Consider the following 23,479-nt stretch of genomic DNA (forward strand, 5'->3'; position numbering starts at 1 on the left):
GAAAGAAAAAAAGTAGACAGGCCAAAGTTTCAATGACAAGACTTCAAATTGTTAGAACATACTGTTTTCTGTTATTATCATTAAAGTATTTTTTACAAAACACGATCCTTTTTAGGATAATGTTATGGTAATCTGCTAGAGAATGGTTTTGACTAGCGTCTATAACTGCAAAAGTAATTGAATCTGAATAATCGAGTTTCCATGTCGCTAATAATCGTATTAGATTTACGAAATCAACTCTTAGTGATCGTGAGAATTATTTATCTCAACTTTATGTAAACTAAATTTGGTCGTGCACTGATAACCGGCGCGAAAAATGAAAATCGGCGGCGTGAAAAACAGTGGCGTATGGCGCGCCGCTGATACCTGGGTCAGCGCAGGCGTGAAAAAAAAAAGTGTCGGCGGCGTCGGCGTGGTAAGATAACAACAAAGCGATCTAATCGCAGCAAACGGATATCAATTCCAACCAATCAGCGACTGGTCTCCTATTGACAGCAAATTGGTCTCATATTGGCTGACTACGTGACGCATCCTATCCTGGATAGTTACAATTACCATGCTCTCCTTCTGCGAAGCTGCAGCACACTAATTGATCTTCTGCTGGGATGGATGGCCTTGAAACCAACTGTCCGTTGGCAATGGATCACTAAAATAACTAAAACGGCTGCTGTAGAATGAACAGATAGCGCCACCGTAGCCTTGTGTGTTTGACATAACTCCACCGCTGTCACAATGGTAATGTCCATATATGGTGGCGCCTCTGTTTAGATGCGGTGAATACTAGAAAAGTTGGCTTCATTGATCCATTCCTTTTAAAATGTCACAAATCGTTCTCCGAGGTTTCACTTTAAAAAAATCAAAAATATCTGTCGCCATCTCTTTAGCAGTTTGTTTCCAAGCTTTTTTTAAGTTACGCCCAATAGATATCTATCACGCAGAAAAATAAATTGTAAACACAAGTAAATTCTAGTTCAAATCGACCGATTTTTCAGTTTACTATAGCGACAAACTGATTTCTAGTTTAAACTGAACTGTTCTATTGTTTGATGATACAAATATTTCCATTTGTCGAAATTTTTGACAGTTTGTTAAAACAAACAGAGATATGGTATTTTCAACATGAAATAATGGATTGATTCAAACGACTGCACTTTTGCCACTAACAAACCCGGAATGTGATTGTGTTGGTGACGGCAGCAACTGCGGCAGCTCGGAAATCTATTTTTAGACCTTCGGTAAGCGGATGGGGAGGAGAACGACTAAAAAAAGACAAAAAGATGAAACCGATCAACTTTTTGTGGATGCTGTCGTGAGTACCTGCGCGTTATCCATCACGGCAAAAGCTGCACTTGGAAGTTGGCGTGATGGATTTGCTATACACCTTCTTCGTTGTGTCGATGTTGGGGTAAGCATTTTATAGATGTGTGAGTGCTTTCGGGCCATGTTTATGGTTTTTATTTTGTTGAAACAAATGAAATTGTTGACATTATATGAAATAATGGTGATCGGTTGTTTTTATCGATAAACTCTAAATGAAAACAATTAAATATAACTTTGCAATAAGTAAATTCTCAGTTTGAAAATCAACCATGCGTTTTAATGTTTTAAACAAGCGCCATTTTTCTGCGTGTAGGTTCCGTTGAATTTTTACACAAAATTCGCTGTAGATTCGTCTGAACTTTCATCTACAAATTTATACGATAAATTCTTAACTAGTTTAATTCTTCCGATAAACTAGATGAATAGAGTACGTAAGATTGTTTACAGCAGTCCCCTCAATCAACGAACGATTCAATATCGCTCCGTCAGGCAGTATATAGACCCCGCGGGGCATCGTCTTCGTGAGCTTTGTAAAAAGAAAACCAAAGTGCACGCGGATAACCCACTTTTCTGTTTGCGCTTATCTCGTAAATTCTATCTTACTCCTCTCCCCACCCACACACCCACGCACCAAATTGGGTGTGCGCTGAGCACTGCTGCTTGCTAATACAAAAACGATGACGCTGGGCTGGGCGGCGGGCGAACACCAGAACTTTCAACCGAACCGTACCTATAGTTGAAGAGTTTTCCGCGTAAGAAGTCTAGTTTCTTCACTCGCTCGCCCAGTTCAAATTCCTCGGGACTTTTATATCTTTTAACCGGAATCGCACCATCGTGCATCGGCATCAGCGTCGCTGCCGCCACCGTCACTACCGACCGACCGGCACCGACCGGTTCCGTCGACTCTGACTAGGTTCCCGTATGGATCGGAGGGGAGCGATAAAATTCATAGCCAAGTTGGGAAACTGTTGCCCGCTGGAATCAAACAGGGTACGCCAGTCTTGTACCTACTTGGTTGTATCTATGAAGGCCTGGACCTCCACCCACCCACAAAACACCGGTGTTCCAACCGGGTGCGACTATGGCAGATACCTTCCTCCAACCACACACACGTGAAGGAAATGCCGTAACTCTTGGCACCATACAATTTAACCTCTAGGTTTGGCCCAGCGCCTCGCCTTGGGGGGAGTGGGCCGCCTAGTTCTAGTATGAAGTAACCCTTGCCTTACTGGTCTCGGTGCGGCGGGCGAGGTGGTCGGATATGGCTAGTTTCCCGAGCGCACAGGAAGTGAAGTTTGCATGTGAGCAACAAATTTATGCTTGCATATGCTTTGCGATTTGTGGTGTGTTTCTCTGTTGCTGTTTGGATGGAATGGTGTCAGGGGGAATGTGAATCTACATCTTTAGGATCTAAGGCGCCAATGCGATACTATTTTCGTCCATCAAGGGTTTCAATGTAGGTACATATACATTATACATATCCTAAGTATTTGATTTAATTATTTCATTGAATACCCACAGAGCGATTTATGATGGCGGGGTAGGTGGTCTAGTGCTACCGCTTCAGATTCATATGCAGAAGGTCGTATGTTCAATCCCTGGCTTGTCCCTTTCCTCCAACTTTGTATCTTTCTATAGACTTTCATTTTTCTATTTATGTACATATACAACTCATGTATATTCACATGTCTTCGCTAGAAAATAAACTGTTGAATAATCCGTTCCACTTCCTTCCAACTTTCACAGCACATTGTCAATCCATCATATAACGACCATCGAGCGCAATCAAGCGAACTGTGCCGCATTATCTTCAGAGTAATATACACACTAGTTATTTACCTTATGCCTGGCATCCACGCACTAATGCGTGAACAAACTGCCGGCCATATCCTACCAACACTCTGACATCCACATGGATGTGTACAGACGCAGAGGTATACTCGGTCTGCTGTGGATACAAACGATTGTAATCGTCGCTTACCTTCCCTTCCCCCACATTGACCTGCAACCTGACGTGGCAGGCGCCATTGTCGCTGAAAATGCCTGCTTAGTCCCCGGCAGATATCTCCATTGGTTTTTTGTGTGAGTGTAGCTGGTCTGGCGATACTACAGTAGCATCTACGGACAGTCAATCAAGTTCAAGCTCAAGCTAAATACCCACAAAGCGATTTATGAGTGTTCGAGAGGCCCTTCTTGATTTCATCTGTCATTTTGTTTGGATGAATATTTTTAATATACCTTGTAATAATTAAAAACAAGGTATTAAACTACACTATGCTGGGGCATCCTTATGAAAACTGAGTTACCATAACTTTATAATCAAACCTCCATTTAGGTAGAATCCATTACAATCAACTCCATCAAAAGTCCCTCCATTAAAGTATTGTAACTTAAATGAAAATTGACTGCACGGTAACAGAATTCACTCATTTTCGAATTAAAGTGGAAAAAAATCAGTATATTGCAATTTCATCGCTGGCCTAATTGCGAAAATCTCATCAGTTCAAACCGCATAATATTCTTGATAATGCTAAGAAAATTATACGAGTTAAACCGATTTCATTTCAGCACTTAGCTCAGCGCTAGCGCTGGAAGTGCGATTTACTCGTTTTTTGAGCTGTATTAGTTTTTAGAGTAACTTTTTCTTAGCGTGTGTATTCACAGCAAAACAAATGCGCATAGGCTACGGTTTCGAAAACTTATGTTCTTCGAAAAGCTTCGATAAAAAATATGGAATCGATCATTAGGCCCAATAGGTCATTAGGCCGACCAGGTCAATAGTCCGTAAAGGTGGTTGGGCCGCAAAGATCAATAGGCTTATTAGGCTATTAGGCCGAACAGGTCATTAGGCCGAACAGATCATCAGGCCACCTAACAAAGGTCATTACCCAGTCAACACACGACCGCATATGATGTTGAATAGGATACCAAAGTGGAGGCAAAGAATAAGAATATCAAGAATGCCCACTCCGCTGATGCTCGGGGGACACTCCCGCAGCGCTATCTGCGGATGAAAGTTCAACCTTCATGTGGTAGTGTGTGTTAACGATTGTATGCGGATACCGAAACATATGCACACCACCTTCTCTTATGACAAATCACGAACACTGTTAGAGAGAGCTTCCACCTTGATACGCTTAGAGAGCGCTACTTGTCGTGTCGCTTGACGTTTACATAGAAAAAGGTAAGAGAGGGCATTCTTTCTATTTTTATTCTTTGGTGGAGGCGATATATGCTACGCACGTACACTTTACACGCGGTAAAATGTAACCATACACGCATATGGTCTCCACATTAGCATCCTATTCAACATCGAACAGATCATTAAGCCGAAAAGTTCATTAGACCGAAAAGCTCATTAGGCGGAACAGGTCATTAGGCCGAATAGGTCATTAGGTCGAAAACGCCATCAGACCGAAACGCCCATTAGGCTGAATAGGTCATAAGGCCGAAAAGTTCATTAGGCCGAAAAGCTCATATGGCCGAACAGGTCATTAGGCCAAACAGGTAGTTATTAATGAACAGTTATGCGCTTTTCGGTCTATTGGCCTTATCGGCCTATTGGCTTAGTCGGCATAATGACCTTTGTGACCTAATGACATATTTGGGTTAATGGGCTGGTAAGCCTAGTGGTTAAGGCTATGGATCGCCAATCCGGAGACGGCGGTCGGGAAGATTTTCTCGACTCCTTGGGCATAGTGTATCATTGTCCTTGCCTCACAATATACAAAATCATGCAATGGCAGGCAAAGAAAGCCCTTCAATTAATAACTGTGGAAGTGCTCAAAGAACACTAAGTTGAAGCGAGGCAGGCCAAGTCCCAGTGGGGACGTAGAGCCACAGCGAAGAAAAAGAAGAAGCTGACGATAGCGATACTGAGACTGCAGATGTCGGGACGTTTTTGTGGATGCTGATGGTGCATAAGACTGATCTGTTATTTAAGTTTAGAACAACGCTTCCCAACCCTGGCTTTCGCGACCCCCCAGTCTTTTGTCACTCCGCTTTTCGTAGAACAATCGCAGCGTGCCTGTAAGCAGTTGAGGGGTCGCGAAACAAAGGTTGGGAAACCGTGGTTTAGAATATAGGATCTACAAAGGCTAGTTTTTTTTTCGTTTTATAGAGTTATGTTTAACGATCAACTTGGCTTAACCCGTTTGTCCCCAGCTGAAAAATAAAAGTTCAAAAAATCGCCAACAGTCCATTTCTCAACAGAATGCGACCAAATTTTGAAATCAAACTCGCACAACACTCTTGTTTTTGAAATATCCGGGATCGAAATTTCCTTGCCTTTCTGGACGTAGTAAGGCCGGTGGGTCACGCGGTGCAATCGGGTGAAAATAAGGCAAAGGACGATTTACACCACCATAACTTTCTTCTTAACGAAATATTTCAATGGGGTTTTACATATTCCGTTGATTAATAATAGTTGAAGTTACTAAAGGTTCGCTTTTGAGATTCTTCGATGGGTCTGCTTAGAGTTCTATTGATGGATATTGAACATTTCAGAACCATCCAAGTCTACGTACATTTTGTTTTCAAATGACATTAAACACGAGATATGATTTCCTTATTGACCCCATAGGTCATCGGAGACATCTTTCAAACATGTGTTGCCCTTGTACTGCCTGAATCTTTCGATGGATTGTCCAAATCCGTGCTCACAAAACATGATCACTCGAAATAATCACCACGGATTATTTTCAATTGTTTTTATCGCTCTTACTTGCACCAATACTTGAACATCTGTATAATGTTTGTTATGTCAATGAACTGCAGAAAATTTGAACGATCTGATTGAAGTCATGCCTTGACTTCAGAGAGCCGTACATTTACTACAATGATAGTTATTTGGCCAAGGAAAACATCAGTTAGCTCTAGAAACCAATACTTTACCGAACAGCAGTAAGTAAATTCCTCGAAAAGATTCCTGAGTACCCGAGATGGCCTGGTTAAAGTCAGTTCTTGAGATCATTGTGCTGTAGATAAACTGTAATCACAGAGTTTAACCCGGGATTCCTTTTGGATTATTTTCCGCAGATTTTTTTTCGGAATTTCTACTGAACATTCAAGTTTCTTACATGATTGTTTCAGGAGTTGGTTTTCTACAAGATATTATGCTGAAATTTCCTGCAGAGTTGTTTCAATATTGCTGCCAGAGCCCCTCATTGGTCTCCAATAGTTAGCTGTATTCAGCATGACTATGCTGCGGGTGACGGGTTAGACTCCCGGTCTGTCTAGGAAATTTTCGTAAAGAAAATTTCCTTGACTCACTCAACTTCTTCGTGTCTGCTACACGATATACAGATTCACATGCAAAATGGTTATTGATAGAGGAAGTCCACAGTTCTTAAAGACCTTTAAGGCTACCACTAAGGGTCCTTACGCCAATAAGAAGAAGAAGTCCCTAACTAGATTTCTCCCGGAGTTTCTTCTGTAAAGTCTTCATTAAATTATAGCGAGCTTTCGTCTAAAGTTTCTCCTGGAATATTTCTTAAAGCTTTTTGCGGTATTCCACTTGAGATTTGTTTTGCAGTTTCTGTCGCAACTATCTTTGAAAATCTTCCGGTATTGCGCTCACGGGATGTCTTTCAGAGATTTTAAGAACTTTTCTTGACTGCCTCACCAAATGTATTCCGGAGTTTCACTTAGATTACCATTTAGGATCTGTGAAGGAGTTATTGTTAATATTTGTCGTGTAGTTCTTCCCATGATTTGTTTCACTGGGTTTCACAGGTTTAGTTTCCAAAATGTCTTGCCAAAATGTGACTTCCTGAGATTTCCTTTACAGATTTTTTACTTCCAGAATCTCCTGCCAAAAATTGTCCTACAATTTCTTTGGATCTTCCTCTTGAGATTATTCTAATAGATGCTCCGGAAGTTCTTGCCCAGTTTTTTTTTCAGGAGTTTGTTTTACTTGGAGTGCCTTTTGAGATGGCCTAGGAAATCCCAAGTGAAAATCCCAAGTCAAAAATCTGAATTTCATATAAGACGTAAACTGTACTGATTCCCAAAAATCTGTGTAATAAAGCCTGTATCCGCAATAATCGGGACACAGAAATACACCTGTAACTCTGCAATAGATACATTGAAATTGCTCAAATTTGGCCTCATAACATCTTGAGATGTGTTGATTTCACCTACAAAATATCATGTGGATCGTTGCAGAACTTTTTGTTGTAGCGATGAAAGGGTAGAATGTGCGCCATTGAATTTTGTACAGACCCTAGTTTTGCTTTCCAGCGCTGTAACTTTTGAATTTGGCGAAGAAAATGCCTGAAATTTTGAACACAAACCTCTCAATCTACATTTGTTGCATAGGCAAAATTTCAAGAAAATCGATGCACTATCAACAATTTCATAGTCGAAACATGTATTGGGACTGAACGTGATTTTAGCCCCTCAGACAGCAATCAGTCAGCACCCTTTATTGTTTCGATTGTACTATTGAAAGTACTATACCAATAATCATCAAATTTTGTAGGCATAATATACACCTAATCAACTATCTTCAGTAAAAAATTCATGAAAATTGACAGAGAAATTCAAAAGTTATGAATAGGCAAACATCACACATGAAAAACACGAAAATTTTTCACTAACACTCACCCCTATCAACACCAGTAACTTTCAAACCAACTGATCAAAGTTGATGAAATTTTGCAAGAAAGTGCCTCTATAAGTATCATAACTGCTAACGAAATTTTATTATTATCATCACAGAACTTTGATTTGTAGCGTAAAAGAACCATCTATTATGCGAATGAAAATTGGTCATGATTGTACAAAATGCTTAAAACCACGTCTGTTTGTTTTTCATCCACAGTTAAAAGTAATGCGTCGATTTTTATGAAATTTGGCACACATAATAAACATACACCAAAGAGTTCTCGGTCAATGATTTGGCCAATTTTACCGATTCATTACAGAGCTACAGCCGTACTTCTGTGTCCCGATTATTGCGGATACAGGCTTTACAGTTTATCGCCGATTTTGGCAACACGAGATGAATTTGATGTTGTCAAAATGGGGTGTTGCCATAATCGGTATAAAGTTTTTGTGGTTTATTTTCAACTTTTATGCAAGTTATTAAACTGTCGCTTTAGGTGATTTGTAATAACGATGCTTTTGGAAAAGGTAATGATTTTCTTTTTTTTTTTTCAAGCAAGTTAAGGCTAAAAATATGTATTTAAGACGATTTAACTGTATTTTTTTTGTCAAAAATTCATGTTGCTATTTCATCATGTTGAATAAATGTTGTCAAAAACGGGTGTTGCCAAAATCGGTAAGATAAATCTGATATATGGCATCACCGCTTTTTTAGCTTTTATTTACGTGTATTTTAACCTATTTTAACTAATGCTAATTCTACACTGGCACCACTGGTTCCAGGAAGCCTCTGGGCCGCTTCGAACTATTGAAATGCTCATGAAATCCCCGTGAAATCTTTTAAATAGCCTCAAACGCCTTCAATCTCCAGAAACCCATGAAATCCCTTGAATCGCCCCTGAAATTCTTTGAAGCGCCCCTGAAACCTCCATAATTTCATTGAAACGCCCTTGAAATACCCGATTTCAATTTGGAATGCCCCTGAAACACATTGGAACGCCTTTAAAAGGCCAAAGAAACACCTTGAAACGCATCTGAAAACTCCCTCCGAGGTGAACCAGCCTAAGGCTGAAAGCCTCGTAAATATAGCTAATAATAATAATAATAATCTGAAACCTCCTTCAAGCGCTGCTGGAATTATCCTGGAATTTTGTTTCCCCTCCCCTGAAACTTTCTGAAATGCCTTGAAATGCCTTTGAAACCCCTTGTAACGCCCTTTAAGTGTCCCTGGGAATCTCCCTCTGATACACCCTTAAAATCCCATGAAACGTCTCTGAAATCCGCTTAATCTCATTGAAACGCTACTAAATGGCTCCTGAAATTTCCTGAAACAACTTCCTGGAACCCCCCTGAAGCCACTTGGAAACTCCTTTTTTTTTGGCTCTCTGATGGGACCTTCCTGGAACCCCCTTGGACGCATTTCAAATGCCCAGGTACAAGATCTGTGTTCTCGCAAACTAAGCCTCCTCATCAAAGCCCTTACTTAATTTATGCACAGTATTTCCTCCTCATAGCACTCATAGCATAAAAAGAGGTTCCAGTTTACTAAAACAGTTTAAGACAAAGAGCACAGCTCCATACAGATGCCGATTGACCGAATAGTTTGTTTGCTTATGTTCGAAGAAATTAAATGATGTTCTACGAACTGCGATTGAGGGGAAAAAATCATCAACCGACATCACTGCCCATCACATCCCACCAGAATCCCCATTCAGCATCACTCGCCGCAGCTCGCAGTCCTACACAGAAGTCGAGTTTTTGTTTACACTTCTGGGAATGGAAAGAGTGCAACGATTGTTTTTTCATCTTCCCTCAAACGGTACCCATTGAGACACGATTGAACGTAATTCTTTGATCAAATATCGTACTGGCAGCGAGTTCCTCCACAAAGCCATCCCTTTATGATTAGCTTCAAGTTTCATTTAGAGAGTGTTTTGTGTTCAATTGTAAACTCGTGTCGGGTCGTACAGCACGCCTTAATTGAAGCACCATATTTGGCGCGCTGCGCGCGTTCGCCACGGCAACGATCCCCTCTACCCGACGGCCGACAGATAGAGGAGCAGAAAACGAAACGAGCAACCCTCATCCCAATCTAAAGTAAATTACTCAACAAGCTCTAAATGCAATTAAGCGTTCTCCACTACAGCGAAGCAGACGCAACAGCATCAGCAGCAGCAACCAGTAGGTGGTAGGTGCTTCTAAACTGAGCTTCTATAAACAGTTTAAAACTCGCCTGATCTCATGACACCACACAAACCAAATCGGGCCGTAGTTCCGCAGAATCTTGCGCTGGGCTGGAACCCACGCGCTGCTCTGGAACTGGAAGGTTTCCGACATTTCAGGTCATCAGAATCGACCGACCGAGATGAGACTCTAAACCATCATTCTCGTCGGTACAAGGTTGCCCTTTCGTGAAATCTGCTTCACCGTCACCATAGAACGGCTTCAACATCTAGGAAGAAACTTTCAAGCTGACGCAGCACTGCATTGGAGTCAGGATGACACACAGCCGCAATTTCCCGACTATGACAACGGCATTACACCTAAAGGTACCATATCTGGGCCCTCCCATCACTGTGTAGAATATGAGATGGAACATTTGGCGGCAACGTGTTCGTCGTCAACAACACCGTCGCCAGCTGTCCCGTGCTACGAAGTTTAGTTAGATGCATACTGCAAAACTCAGCTGCAATCTTCAAACAGATGGCGAGGACAAGTCCGCCTACAACATCAGCCGGTCGAGCGATGGTAATGTTAGGTGATGCCATAGGTATTTGTCAAGAACAAAGTTGTTGATGTAACTACAGAATTCATCAAACAACATTTCAGATTTCTAATTAAAAAAAAAGTAAGCAGAACCATGCTCTTACTTGGTAAAACCATTGAAATATGAGTCTAGAAAACGATTATTCTCAACGTGCATGGTTTGAAAGCTCGATATTTTAAAAAATCATTAACAGTATCGATCAGGCTCGTCCAGTGATCCGCAAAGGGAAGGAATGTTAGTTGGACAAGCATCACCCATCAGGTATCAGGTATCAGAAGGCCGGCTCCAGAGGCACGTGTTATCCTCCATTTGGGACATTTGTGCCATTGCCATACATATGAGCCTATTTCATCATTTACCTGAGGGAGAATGGGACAAGGGAAGGGATTTGGGAAAGGGGAAGGTGATGAAATAGGAAGGGGTGCCCTAGAAGAGGGAATGAATGCATAAGCGCAACGAGAGCTCAGAGCCCATACCACAACGGGGTTGATTAGTGTCCTGAAAAGGACACTGTAAAACGCATAAGCGTAAAAAGAGCCTATAGCTCATTGGAGGTACAGTATGCGGCAGGAAAAAATGCGAAAGTGTTTTTCAACTTCAAACCTCATTTTCGTCTATTTGACAATAACCAATCTATGTTCCAACGTTCCATGATCTATAATAGGCTAGTTTTCTGAAAAGTTAATTAAAAAAATTCAAATTTTGGTCACTAACCTTTACAGGGCGGCGCCTGAAGATGAAGACAACCAGAATTTTCAAACCGCAGAAAATCGCACAGGTCGCTAAATTTCGCATCTGATAAAACAAATTTTTTGATTTTCTCTACAATATCATCAAATATATGCACTTATTTCATCTGGTATGTGAAACTACATGGCTTTGGATCAGTGTGGTCTGGTTGTTCATCGAATTTGAGCTAATTTTGTTACTGTTATAGTCATTTTGTTTAATGACCATTGCCACTAAGGGCCAGAATCGCAATCTAGCGGAACAAAATTAATTACTCCAAAACGAAGCATTTCCGGCACATGGTATCTTCGACAAAGTTGCTTGACATCAGCAGGGGCATCTATTGCTAAGAACGTAGTAGTTCGCAAATCGTCCGCATAGGTGGCGCCACCATCTAACTTCTTTGTTTTACGTCCTAGAGACTTGGCGTCTTCGGCAAAGTTGTTCATTTTGGCAAAATAAACAACTCTTTCTCAGACGTCAAAATTCCACAGCCTACTGTTTCGAGTTATTTTAAAAATAAAATACATTCAATGAAAAACCAGTTTTTAAGCTTATTTTGACATTTTTACTAGAAACCATGTGAGTTTAAATTTTTTCCCAATGCAAATATGTCAAACCAAACACATTCTATGGAAATATATTCAATATTATCATTAAAAATTTGAAATTAAAATACAAATTCGAAAAAATAGTGTGAATTTCAAGCCTTAATATCTCACAAAGCGCAAAAAATCGCAACTTTAAATTTTCAGTAAATACGAAGTAATACTAGGTGAACATACTGTCAAAAATTTGGAGAGGTATTTTTTGGTGTTTTTGAGATAATAGCTTTTTAGTAACACCATAAATATAAGTAGTGCCAGCGTGTAACTTTTTACTGTTACACATTAGAGAGTTTATGTCTTCGAGAAAGTTGTTCATTTTGACTAAATAAACAACTGTTTCTTAGACGTCAAAATTCCACGGCCTACTGTTTTCGAGTTATTGTGTATTAACTAGATTTTATTGATAAAATTTGTCAATAAAACACATTTTGATGCAATAGTATGAACTATTTTTTATTGTTTTAATTTTTACGATACATAGTAGGTCATGAAAATGTCAGTATACTATTGTCAGCATGGCTCAAGGTAACTTTTAATTTTTTGCATGTTATATTCCAAATGTTTTAAGCTTAACCGTTTTTGTCAATCATTTTAAATTTAAGAGCGCGAAATATCTTGCTGAGAGCTCGTGGATTTGTTCCTGGATGGAAAGGACGTTGATCAATCTCTAGAGATTGTGAAACTGGAGCTCCACGAAACTGACATTTTTATGACCTACTATGTATCGTAAAATCAAAAACAATAAAAAATAGTTCAATCTATTGCATCAAAATGTGTTTTATTGACAAATTTTATCAATAAAATCTAGTTAATACACAATAACAGTAGGCCGTCAGTTGACGTCTAAGAAACAGTTGTTTATTTAGTCAAAATGAACAACTTTCTCGAAGACATAAACTCTCTAATGTGTAACAGTAAAAAGTTACACGCTGGCACTACTTATATTTATGGTGTTTCTAAAAAGCTATTATCTCAAAAACACCAAAAAATACCTCTCCAATTTTTTGACAGTATGTTCACCTAGTATTACTTCGTATTTGCTGAAAATTTAAAGTTGCGATTTTTTGCGCTTTGTGAGATATTAAGGCTTGAAATTCACACTATTTTTTCGAATTTGTATTTTAATTTCAAATTTTTAATGATAATATTGAATATATTTCCATAGAATGTGTTTGGTTTGACATATTTGCATTGGGAAAAAATTTAAACTCACATGGTTTCTAGTAAAAATGTCAAAATAAGCTTAAAAACTGGTTTTTCATTGAATGTATTTTATTTTTAAAATAACTCGAAAACAGTAGGCTGTGGAATTTTGACGTCTGAGAAAGAGTTGTTTATTTTGCCAAAATGAACAACTTTGCCGAAGACGCCAAGTCTCTAGGACGTAAAACAAAGAAGTTAGATAGTGGCGCCACCTATGCGGAGGAGTTGCGAACTACTACGTTCTTAGCAATAGATGCCCCTGCTGATGTCAAGCAACTTTGTGGAAGGTACCATGTGCCGGAAATGCTTCGTTTTGGAGTAATTAATTTTGTTCCGCTAGATTGCGATTCTGGCCCTTAGTGGCATTGGGCGCGCAGTTTATTGATATCCGCTTATTAGCCCTACATTATCACATGTTAAACATCAAATATGTTCATTTTTATTTTTCAGTGCTAGAATGTAGACATTGACTGATACACCCATATTTAGCGTGTTATAGTGCCTTGAACTTTTCGCATTTTTTCCTGCCGCACCCTGTAGCTTGCGACGTCATACGACTTTCAATATGACATTGAAAAGCACGTCATCAAAAGCATCCTCAATATTCAAGAAATCACCCAAGCAAAAACTACGTTTGAGCGAGTGCTTTCTTGAAAACGTATACAACTTTGTGTAAAAGAGTCACTGTGGACATCCCAAATTGGGAGACATGTGAGTTCACATGAACAGGCATGTTAGCCAGACGAACATCACAGATGTGATAATCGACAATGCGTTTCACCCATACACCCAAACATTCATTAAGATGAAGAGTCGGGGGGGTGCACAAGTTTTTGTATTTTTTCTGTGTTGCAGAAAAGTTTAACTCTAGTCGTGTATTGCTCAGCCACGCTGAGCATGCACTACGCCAGCGTGATGAGCGTCAGCCAATGCACAAAGAAGGTTGAGGAAGCTGAATGGCTGGAAAATATGTAAGTGAAGCTATGCGGAGTTTCGGGAAGGTTTCGAAGAAGTTTCAACCGCTCCCAGAATTCTTGCAGAAGCTCTTCCCGGTATTTCTAAAGGTATTTCCTCCGAGATTTTTTCAGGGACTCCTTCAGCATTCTTTTAGGGATACCACACGGGATTCTTTCCTTCCGGGATTTCGTCACTGATTTCCGTCCGGAATTCTTTAGGGTATTTATTCTGACTTTTTATTCAGGAATCCTTCCGCGATTCCCCCGATATTCCTTTCGAGATTCCTCCTCCATCCTGGGTTTGCTTTAGGGATTCCTCGAGTTGTGTGTCAATAATTCCTCCAGGATTTCTCCCCAAATTTCCGTTATGTATTCCTTCCGGGTTTCCTTTAGAGGTGTCTCCTGAGATTCCTTCAGGGATATTTCCCGGCACTCAACCAGTGATTCATTCATTGTTTTCCCGGGATTCCTTCAGGAAACCTTTTAGGAAGTTCTCCCAGAATTTCTTCGACAATACCTCTCGGAACTTCTTTTTCTGAATCTCCTTTAGGGGTTTCCCTCAAGATATTTATACAAATATTCTTTCAAGGATTATTCCCAGGATTCCTTAAGAGGTTTCTCCCAAAATTCCTTTCGACATCTCTCCGTTGATTTCTCCCAAAAACCTTCCAGGAATTCCTTACTATTTCCGGGACTCTTTCCGTCCTTTCTCAGATATTCTTACCGAGAATCATTAAGGGATTCCTTCTAATTTTTCTCTAATTTCCTCCTGAATTTCTTCAGGAATTCTTTCGGCATTTTCACTCCAGTGATTTCCCCCAGAATTCTTTTCGGGATTCTTTCCTGGATTTCTGCATTAATCATTCCGGGGTTTCTTCAGAGACGTCTCCTGGGATTCCTTTAGGATCCTGTCAAGCATTCCTCCCGAAATTTTTCCTACAAATTCTTTAGGTTTTTCTCCTGGATATTTTTTGCTAGAGATTTCTTCTTGTAAAGTCCGTAAAAGGTTTTAAAATAAGAGTTTCGATTTACGGTCGAAACGAGGTGGATGTACGCGACTGATCAAAACTTGTGAAATTGGTAATTCGTGAACGGGAGAAATCAACTGGACTGTAGCTGTTCGGGTTTCAGAAAGGAATGAAGTTTCCGTTTTATTTCAATTCTCGGCAGACCGTTGCCTGCGCTCTTTTTACATGTCTAAATGTATTTGTATCCGTTTAACGGACGACGGTGCTTTATGCACGCTTAACATTATACACAGAACGTGTGTTTACACATTTATCCTAGACTCCTCAGTCCTTCCCCTTTCAAAAGAACATACACTGAAAGTGTCTATATGCTAAAGCTTTAACCAATTCATTTCTTCGAATTCAATACATTATTTAAAATTACTATACTGACAAAAAAAACTTAAAAACAATAAAAAAAAACAATAGTAATGACAACTTGTGACTCGAAATCAAAAGCTATGAATAATTAAAGATAAACGTATTCACTGTTCTGATTGGCTCTTCTTAGCCTTTTTGACCGCCGTGGAATGAATTCCGGTGATTCGATTGGTTCAATGGTTGGTACTTCAACAGGGAAACTCCTCTTCCTGCCTCGTCTTAGTTCATCATCGGTAAAGCCACGAAACCCCTCTTGATCTACGTTCTTCAGCCTCGGCCCTCTGTCCGGTCGTCGCCGGACTAGCTGTATGTTGGGTTTTTCCTGGAATTCGCCACCCTTACGAATTCGAAGCTGACCTCTGTGCGCCATGGTTGGCACGCTTCCAATTTCCACCATCTGCATCATTATCACTATCGGAATCCGTGTGCATCCTGTTCACCATATTGCTCAAAAAATCGTCCGGGTTATCTTCAGATGTATTATGGACCATGTGTACTGCGTCACGGTGCATATTCTTCAATTTAAAACACTTGCGTTTTATGTGGCCTTTGACGCCACAAAAATCGCAAGTTATTTGTGAGTAATCGGGACGATTCACCTGACGATTCCTTTCCTGATCCTGACCACGATTCCGCCATTGTCTGTTTTGCCATGGCTTTTGTTTCCATTCGTTTTTTCGATAAGGAGAATAGCCTAATCTGCTTTTAACCGGTCCTCGAGTTCCTTCCACTCCTGCATTAGCATTCGCGCCACCTGCCAACTCGAAAGTGGCCGCCAATTTGTTAAGTCTTGCCCCAGGAAACCCCGAAGCTTTCAGGGATGCTATTTGATCCGCACTGCTGCTACACTCCATATTTTTTGCGTTATTTTTGGCAATTTCCCAGGTTGCAATGAGTTTTTCAGCTGTCTCCAGTGTTAACTTCTCTTCATTTAACAGTCTTTGCTGAAGAGATTTGTCACGGATTCCAGCAACAATGCGATCCCGAATAGCCATTTTTTTAAAATTCTCAAAATTACAGAATTCAGCTTGAAGTTTAACCGACAATACGAAATCTTCAAGAGATTCGTCCGGTTGCTGAACTCTCAAATTAAATTTTAATCTTTGCACTAAGTCCGATTCGGTCTTATCCAATCGTGCTTTTAATTTATCAATCATTTCCTGGTATGCAACTTCCGCTAAATTGGTATTTGGAAAAAGTAATTTAAGTTCCCTGAAAACTGTAGGACCTCCAAGCGTAACAAAATGGGCCCGTTTTTCTTCATCTGGTATTTTGTTCATATCGAAAAAGAAACCCAACCGTTCAACCCAATCCCCGAAAGAATTACCTTTACGAAAAGGCTCCAATGTGCTACTTATGTTGGATTGAGCCATATTGGATTGAAAAAAAAACACAAAAAAATATCACAAATGGCAAATACTACCAGTTATTTCTATAATAGATCAGCTTTATAACAAATGCACTAACGGGCTTCCTGCGTATAAACAAAAGGATTGAATAGACTCACCGATTGTGTGCGAAAGGGATAGAGTTTTGCAACTCGCGGTCTTCGCCCTTCGGCAACCACGCAAGCCGTCAGTTGACGTAAGGTTTGGATCTTCCTGCGCCGGAACCGTCACCAATAGGAACCGAAGCGATTGGCCAAAGTCAAACCAGCTCGATTGTATCGTTGAGTAGCCGCAGATTTTTCCGCCAGCACCGTATCCTAATGGCGGCTTCCCTTGGTCAATTATTCCTGGAGTCACTATCTATTCAAAAGAAAAGAAAGCACTTTTAATAAAAGAAAATGACAAGGTAATTGTTATATGCTCTTTCTTTTCAATTCTTTTATGTATTATTTGTCAATTGAGAAAAAAAAAATTCTCTGGGTGCTATTCTCCGGAACACAATGGCGTTTCAACCAAGCCCTTTTAATTCACAAAGCGCCAACTCCACTGAATGCGATTTTCTTAAACTTCTGGCACAGAACTTACCCTACCAGAATGAAACCAGTAGCTCGTATCAGCTAGATTTGCCGGATTTTGTCCGAATCTGTCCCAATGGCTGTTGCTCGCGTTCCAACAAGATCTTCCAGCAATCGATTTCTCTACGATGGCGTCCTCCGACTATCAAATAAAACTGCTGTCGGAATGGCGTCTGCTCCAACTGCTCGAGGGAAAAACCGCGTTCTGCTGTTGCACGAATTGTTCCTGGCCGGGTGGCTTCACTTCGGGCACTTAACACTTTTTTTACACTCGTCGCCAGCTGTAAAGTCCGTAAAAGGTTTTAAAATAAGAGTTTCGATTTACGGTCGAAACGAGGTGGATGTACGCGACTGATCAAAACTTGTGAAATTGGTAATTCGTGAACGGGAGAAATCAACTGGACTGTAGCTGTTCGGGTTTCAGAAAGGAATGAAGTTTCCGTTTTATTTCAATTCTCGGCAGACCGTTGCCTGCGCTCTTTTTACATGTCTAAATGTATTTGTATCCGTTTAACGGACGACGGTGCTTTATGCACGCTTAACATTATACACAGAACGTGTGTTTACACATTTATCCTAGACTCCTCACTTCTGAGATTCTTTTACGGATTATTCCCGTGATTGCGTTAGAATGTTCTCCAGGGATTCCTTTCGGTTTTTTCGGGTTTCCTTCAGGAACTCCTTTCGGGTTTCTTCAGGAGCTCATTCCAGAGTTCCTTTAGGAATTCGGTCCGGTCTTTCTCTAGGGCCTCCTTCATTGTTTTTCCCGGGAGTTCCTAAATGATTTCTCCCAGAACTGCTTTAAAGATTCCTCCAGAGATTCATTCCAGATTTTTTCCAAGGATTCCTCCCAAATCCTTCAGGGATTCATTGATGTATGTTGCCCTTTACTGGCATTTATCAGATTTGCTGGTTCATCATAAACATAAAGAAAAAGTTGCAGTTAGGAGGCACAGAATGTGGGTAATTGACAAATTGAGAGAGGATTTTGTGAAAAAAAAATCTCGATGCTGGTGGGATTCGAACCTACGACTCCGTATTCGCTAGATCAGCGCTTTAACCAACTAATCCACAAAACAGGTAATGATTCTGCGGAATAGAAAGTCAAACTGAAGCCGAGCCCACACCATGAAAACTCCTTTTTTCACAAACCATCTCTCTTTCGGTGCAGATGCTAATCCACATCACACCCGCATTTGCGCCCAACAACTACAAGTGAGATCAAATTGTTTTCATATCAAGCCGAGACTTACTCTCGAACTCCACATGCCTAGCCACCAAACAGTCTATTTGATGGTGTCTAATTTAGTATGCGTCGAGAGCTCGGCACGATCACACGCTTGGCGACGAACTGCGTCGATGCGACGCCAGCTAGGGTACATTGATGTATGTTGCCCTTTACTGGCATTTACTAGATTTGCTGGTATGTCATAAACATACAAAAAAATGGAGTTAAAATGGTTTGTGGTTTGTTAGATGGTTTGCGTAAAAAGAAGTGTTTATGGTGTGGGCTCGGGTTCAGTTTGGCTTTCTATTCCGCAGAATTATTACCTGTTCTGTGGCTTAGTTGATTAAAGCGCCGGTCTAGCAAATGCGGAGTCGTGGGTTCGAATCGCACCAGAATGCGATTGTTTTCACAAATTCATCTCCCAATTTGTCAATTAGCAATATTCTGTGCCTTCTACCCGAGCAGGAGAAAATAGCTGAAGAATAACAAACTCAGGTACGGAAAACCGAATACCTACAACCTGAAAGAGTTATTAAGAAGCCCTGCATAAGAGGTAAAATACCTAAAATAATAACTGGTGTGTATTCTGTGCATAACACGTGAATAACGACATCAGATATGCCAATACCTAAATAATAATCGGCGATTTTTCCATACAAATAGTGATTTTTCCATAACTGAATAATATCTCAAGTAGTCCTCAACACCAAACCAATAACTTGTTGAGGTATTTTATCAATACCTATAAAATACCAAGATGAGTTATTTTCAATACCTGGGTAACCGACTAATACCTCATTTTGGTATGATACCTGATTTTGGTATGCTGCAGTTGTGTCAGTTATGCGTTCCTGCTCGGGTAACTACAAGTTGTTATGTAACTTCAGGGATTCCTCCAGGAATCTTTCAGAGATCTCTGCTGGGATTTCGTTAGGGATTCCTCCATTCAACCGAACTCCTCTTGAGCTTTAGGCTTCTAACAATCAGGGATTTCTGCCGGGATTTCTGTGTTTTCTTCCGGGAGTCTTTCGGAGATTCATTCCGAGCTTCCTCCTCCGTTCCGAGCGGATTAATTTCAAAATTATTTCAGAAATTACTCCCAGGATACCGTCATTAAATGCACCCGGTTATAAAGGAAATCACTCAAAGGGGCCTTTCCCTCGTTCTAAATTTTTGTTTAAAAATAAAAACTAACTGACTAAATGCACCCGGTATTATTTCGTTGATTCTTCCTGGGTTTCCTTCAGCAATTTTTCCAGAGACTCTTTCAAGAATTTCTTCAAAGAATCTTTTCCTCGGGATTTCTTTAGAGATTTATTCTGGCATTCGTTCATTGATATCTTCCGGGATTCCTTTCGGTAGTTCTCCTATTTTTAGGGATTCCTTCAGTGATTCCTTCCGCAATTCTTGCATTGATTCTTCCAGAATTTTCTTTTGCTATTTCCCCCGATTCTCTTTCAGAGAATCCATCTGACATTTTTTGAATGATTTCTAACTGATTGCATGCGGAGTTTCGGGAAGATTTCATAGAGGATCCAATGCGTTTGCTGGCTTGTATGAGGAGGCTTTCAGATTATTTAGGAGAGCATTGAAGGGAGTAGGAACGGCAATTCGAGAAATTGCAGGGAGCGTCCGAGCCAAATTGGCGAGCTTCAGACCAAAATTTTGCGTGTTATGTATAAAAAAGCGTCTAATAAGTTGTCTTATGAGTTTTTTTATAGCATTTTTTCTAATTTCGCTACTTGTTGTTGCAGCTCGATGTATGGATGTTGCGGTACGGGCTCCGTATTATGGACTGTCATGCTGCAGTTATTATTGGGTTTGTTTTCGTCTACAGCATTCTTTAGTTCTCTAACTCTAGTTTGAGGCACGTTTGACCTATGCATACTGCAGGGCAATTCGAAACTCAACACAAACAATACTGAAATAGTTCGGAGTGATGTCGCCACACAAAATAGTATTGTATTGGGGCATCTGCAGTAGTACAAGTAACTAATCTTTCTTAGTAGAATTACAGCATGTTATTCATAGTGTTTACTGGCCAATATATGGCATGCTCTCTCATAAATATGTGATAGTAGTACAAATTCGTATCTATTGATATGTACTCTCTTAAGGCTCAAATGAGAATCGCATATTATCCAAAACTGAAAAAGCACTTTTCTCCAGAATGACGAATAAACGAACAAAACCAGCGTGACCAATTGTCATAATTGACAAAATAAACAATCGGACATTCTTATTTTCTTCGATTTGTGAATTATTTTGGGAAGAAGTGCATTTTTAGTTCTGGAACATTTGTCATACTTAACCTTCTGCATGATACTCTGGTACATGAGAGGGTAAAAAATATGACTTGACTTTGGGCGTTTACTAGAAAAGTCCGCGAAATTGTTCGAAACCCAAATCAAATCATGTATTCAAAGTGCGATTGAGCATAAGTTTGAAATTGAAATGGAGGTAGCTTTAGAATATGAAATATGATGTTTCGAATGCAGAAAATACACGCACACATGTGCTTGCATCCTCTCTAGACGAAGAAACTTGCTGTTTAGATTTTACCGAGAGGAAAAAAGAAATAATTATTGATTTGATTAAGAGGATACAAATCATAATCGTTTATCAAAAACTCAAGAGCAGTTTTCTCGCTGAAATCTCAACCAATGTTAATAAAAATTTGTCATCGCACTCTGGCCACCATCTGGATACCAGTGAAATAATTTTCAATGACGGTTTTGTGACTTAGAGGAAGAAAACTGCTTTTGAATAATTGATGATTGCTGATGACTAAGTGATGGTTATTTGAGCCTTAATTGAATGGCTTTTGCTGAGTTGTCCATGATATGATATTGTTTTACCATCTATTGTAGCAAGGCAGCTGCCTATAGCACTGGAATAATCTGAAAAGCGATTTGATCAAGATTGTGCTGTTGTTAGTGGTCAGTCATTCTCCTGTATGAAGGGCCAAAAAGGATTGTGCGGACCCGCAAGCAGAGACACTTGCGCGAAACCCGCGTCAGGGGAAAAGAATCTCCTTCCAGAAGAAAGTTCTCACGAACAACTGCAAAATCAAGCCCTCGATTGACAGATTACTCCCAATAGATGGGGTCGAAGAGCCCGCCCTCAATCCACGAAATGTTAACAACAAGGAGAAGGCAGTTCCAAGCTCCTGTCCAAATCGTTTCAATCGGGTGCCCTGATGATCCCTCCCTTTCCCAATATATGATGAGATATGTATATGTAATGTATGTCAGTGTGTATGGTGTATGTTTTGTTATAAATTTGTTTGAAAAACAATCATAATCATGATTAATAAGCATTTATAAACAAAACATTTACCTGATTACTCCTGAAATAGAATGTGGATTAGCAACAAAACATTAAAAAAAGCACATCAAATCTCGATCCTGGAATGTCTGCTCACCACTGATCGGCCACTTTAGGCATGAAAACATTAACAAGATCGAAATTTGATGTGGTGGTAGATCTTACGCCGCAACGCACCATTCTAAGGTGATCTACCCACGTTACGGGGCTAATGGCTTTTGCTGAGTTGTCCAGCAGTGAAATCCAACTTAGAAGTGCCACAGAGCTTGTTTGGGGTGTGAATTATAGACTGATTATAGAATTATAAAGATATGCTTTTAACCGGCTGCAGATTAAAAAAGATTTTACAGAGAAAAAATGTAAAACGCAAATAATGAGTTTCATTATTGAATTATATAGAACAAAAATACAATACCCATTGGCACACATCAAGTCGTTTAAGGCCTGCTGACGAAACATACGAAAACAATCATCGATGGCGATTTAACGCTCTACTAATTTCAGTTAAAGGGTCCACTTTATCATCGCCAAATATCACGCAAGGAGAAGAGACCCAAGCCATAGTAGTGTTACGTTTCGTCAATATATTGAAGGATTTCTGTGTATTCCATACAGAAAGTAGTACACTGTCTTTTTCTGGCTTCATTAACCTAGTAGCTGAAAACTTGTGTCTCAAAATATTAACTTGCTTGAGCAAATCTGAGATCAGATTAGGATTCAGCAATCAAGAATCTTTCAGATTCATGAAAGCTGGTCTGAAAGTTAAGGGGTTTTATGGACATGTTTATTTGTCTGGCTTAGCTCGTTTAGATGCCTCTGCGTCTGCCTAGATAGATAAGACGTTGTTAAATAATATACCTTTTGGTACTTACATTTCATAAGCAATATTACATTTATCTGCGTGATGACGTATGTGAAATAATACCTGCAAAGAATGAAATAAAACATGATTAGATTAACTCACTGGTAAGAATTAAAGATTTTAGAGGTGCTTCCCGCAGGAGAAATCTTTTTATGTGTTTTTAATTGTACTTAATTTTAGTAATGCCCGTCAAATTATAATAAGTATGGTTGAAAAACAAGTGGGATACACAGAGAAAAAAATAAATGCTGTATTGAACATGACAGATGAAAATGAAGGATAAGAATTATACAGTGATATACATTCGTTTAGCCGAGACCAAAAAAAGTGTCAGGAAACCCATACTAAAGATTTTATGATAAAACTTTTTTATCGTAGTGATTATTTTTTGCCTAGACATTCGTTTAGCCGAGGTAAATGAAAAATTGGTTTTCAATAGTTTTTTTTTTTTGCAATTTCGTGAGTATATTTCGAGGATATACTCCAAGGCATTTAGTTTATGACGTGTTAGCAAGATAATCG

The 23,479-nt window shown here is 39.8% G+C and overlaps 2 protein-coding genes across 4 annotated transcripts in view; one reads left to right on the forward strand and one right to left on the reverse strand.

Annotated features, from left to right (window-relative positions):
• LOC109427430 (chaoptin) overlaps positions 1 to 23,479 on the forward strand; it is a 290,374-nt gene that overhangs the window by 86,955 nt on the left and 179,940 nt on the right. The window lies entirely within an intron of this gene.
• The window catches only part of LOC115256694 (uncharacterized), a 64,784-nt gene continuing 54,605 nt past the window's right edge, over positions 13,301 to 23,479 (reverse strand). Inside the window, exons 2-3 of one of the 2 annotated variants that reach the window (XM_029855611.2) lie at positions 17,551 to 23,020; positions 13,301 to 17,325 (exon numbers count right to left, since the gene is read on the reverse strand). In XM_029855611.2, coding sequence (XP_029711471.1) covers positions 15,916 to 16,950 — 1,035 coding nt within the window. In that variant the 5' untranslated portion in view covers positions 16,951 to 17,325; positions 17,551 to 23,020 and the 3' untranslated portion in view covers positions 13,301 to 15,915. Of the gene's footprint in view, positions 23,021 to 23,479 lie in introns of both variants that reach the window. The other variant, XM_062844950.1, reaches the window with a different exon arrangement.

The sequence above is a fragment of the Aedes albopictus genome, chromosome 1, assembly GCF_035046485.1.
Source record: "Aedes albopictus strain Foshan chromosome 1, AalbF5, whole genome shotgun sequence".
Lineage (NCBI taxonomy): Eukaryota > Metazoa > Arthropoda > Insecta > Diptera > Culicidae > Aedes > Aedes albopictus.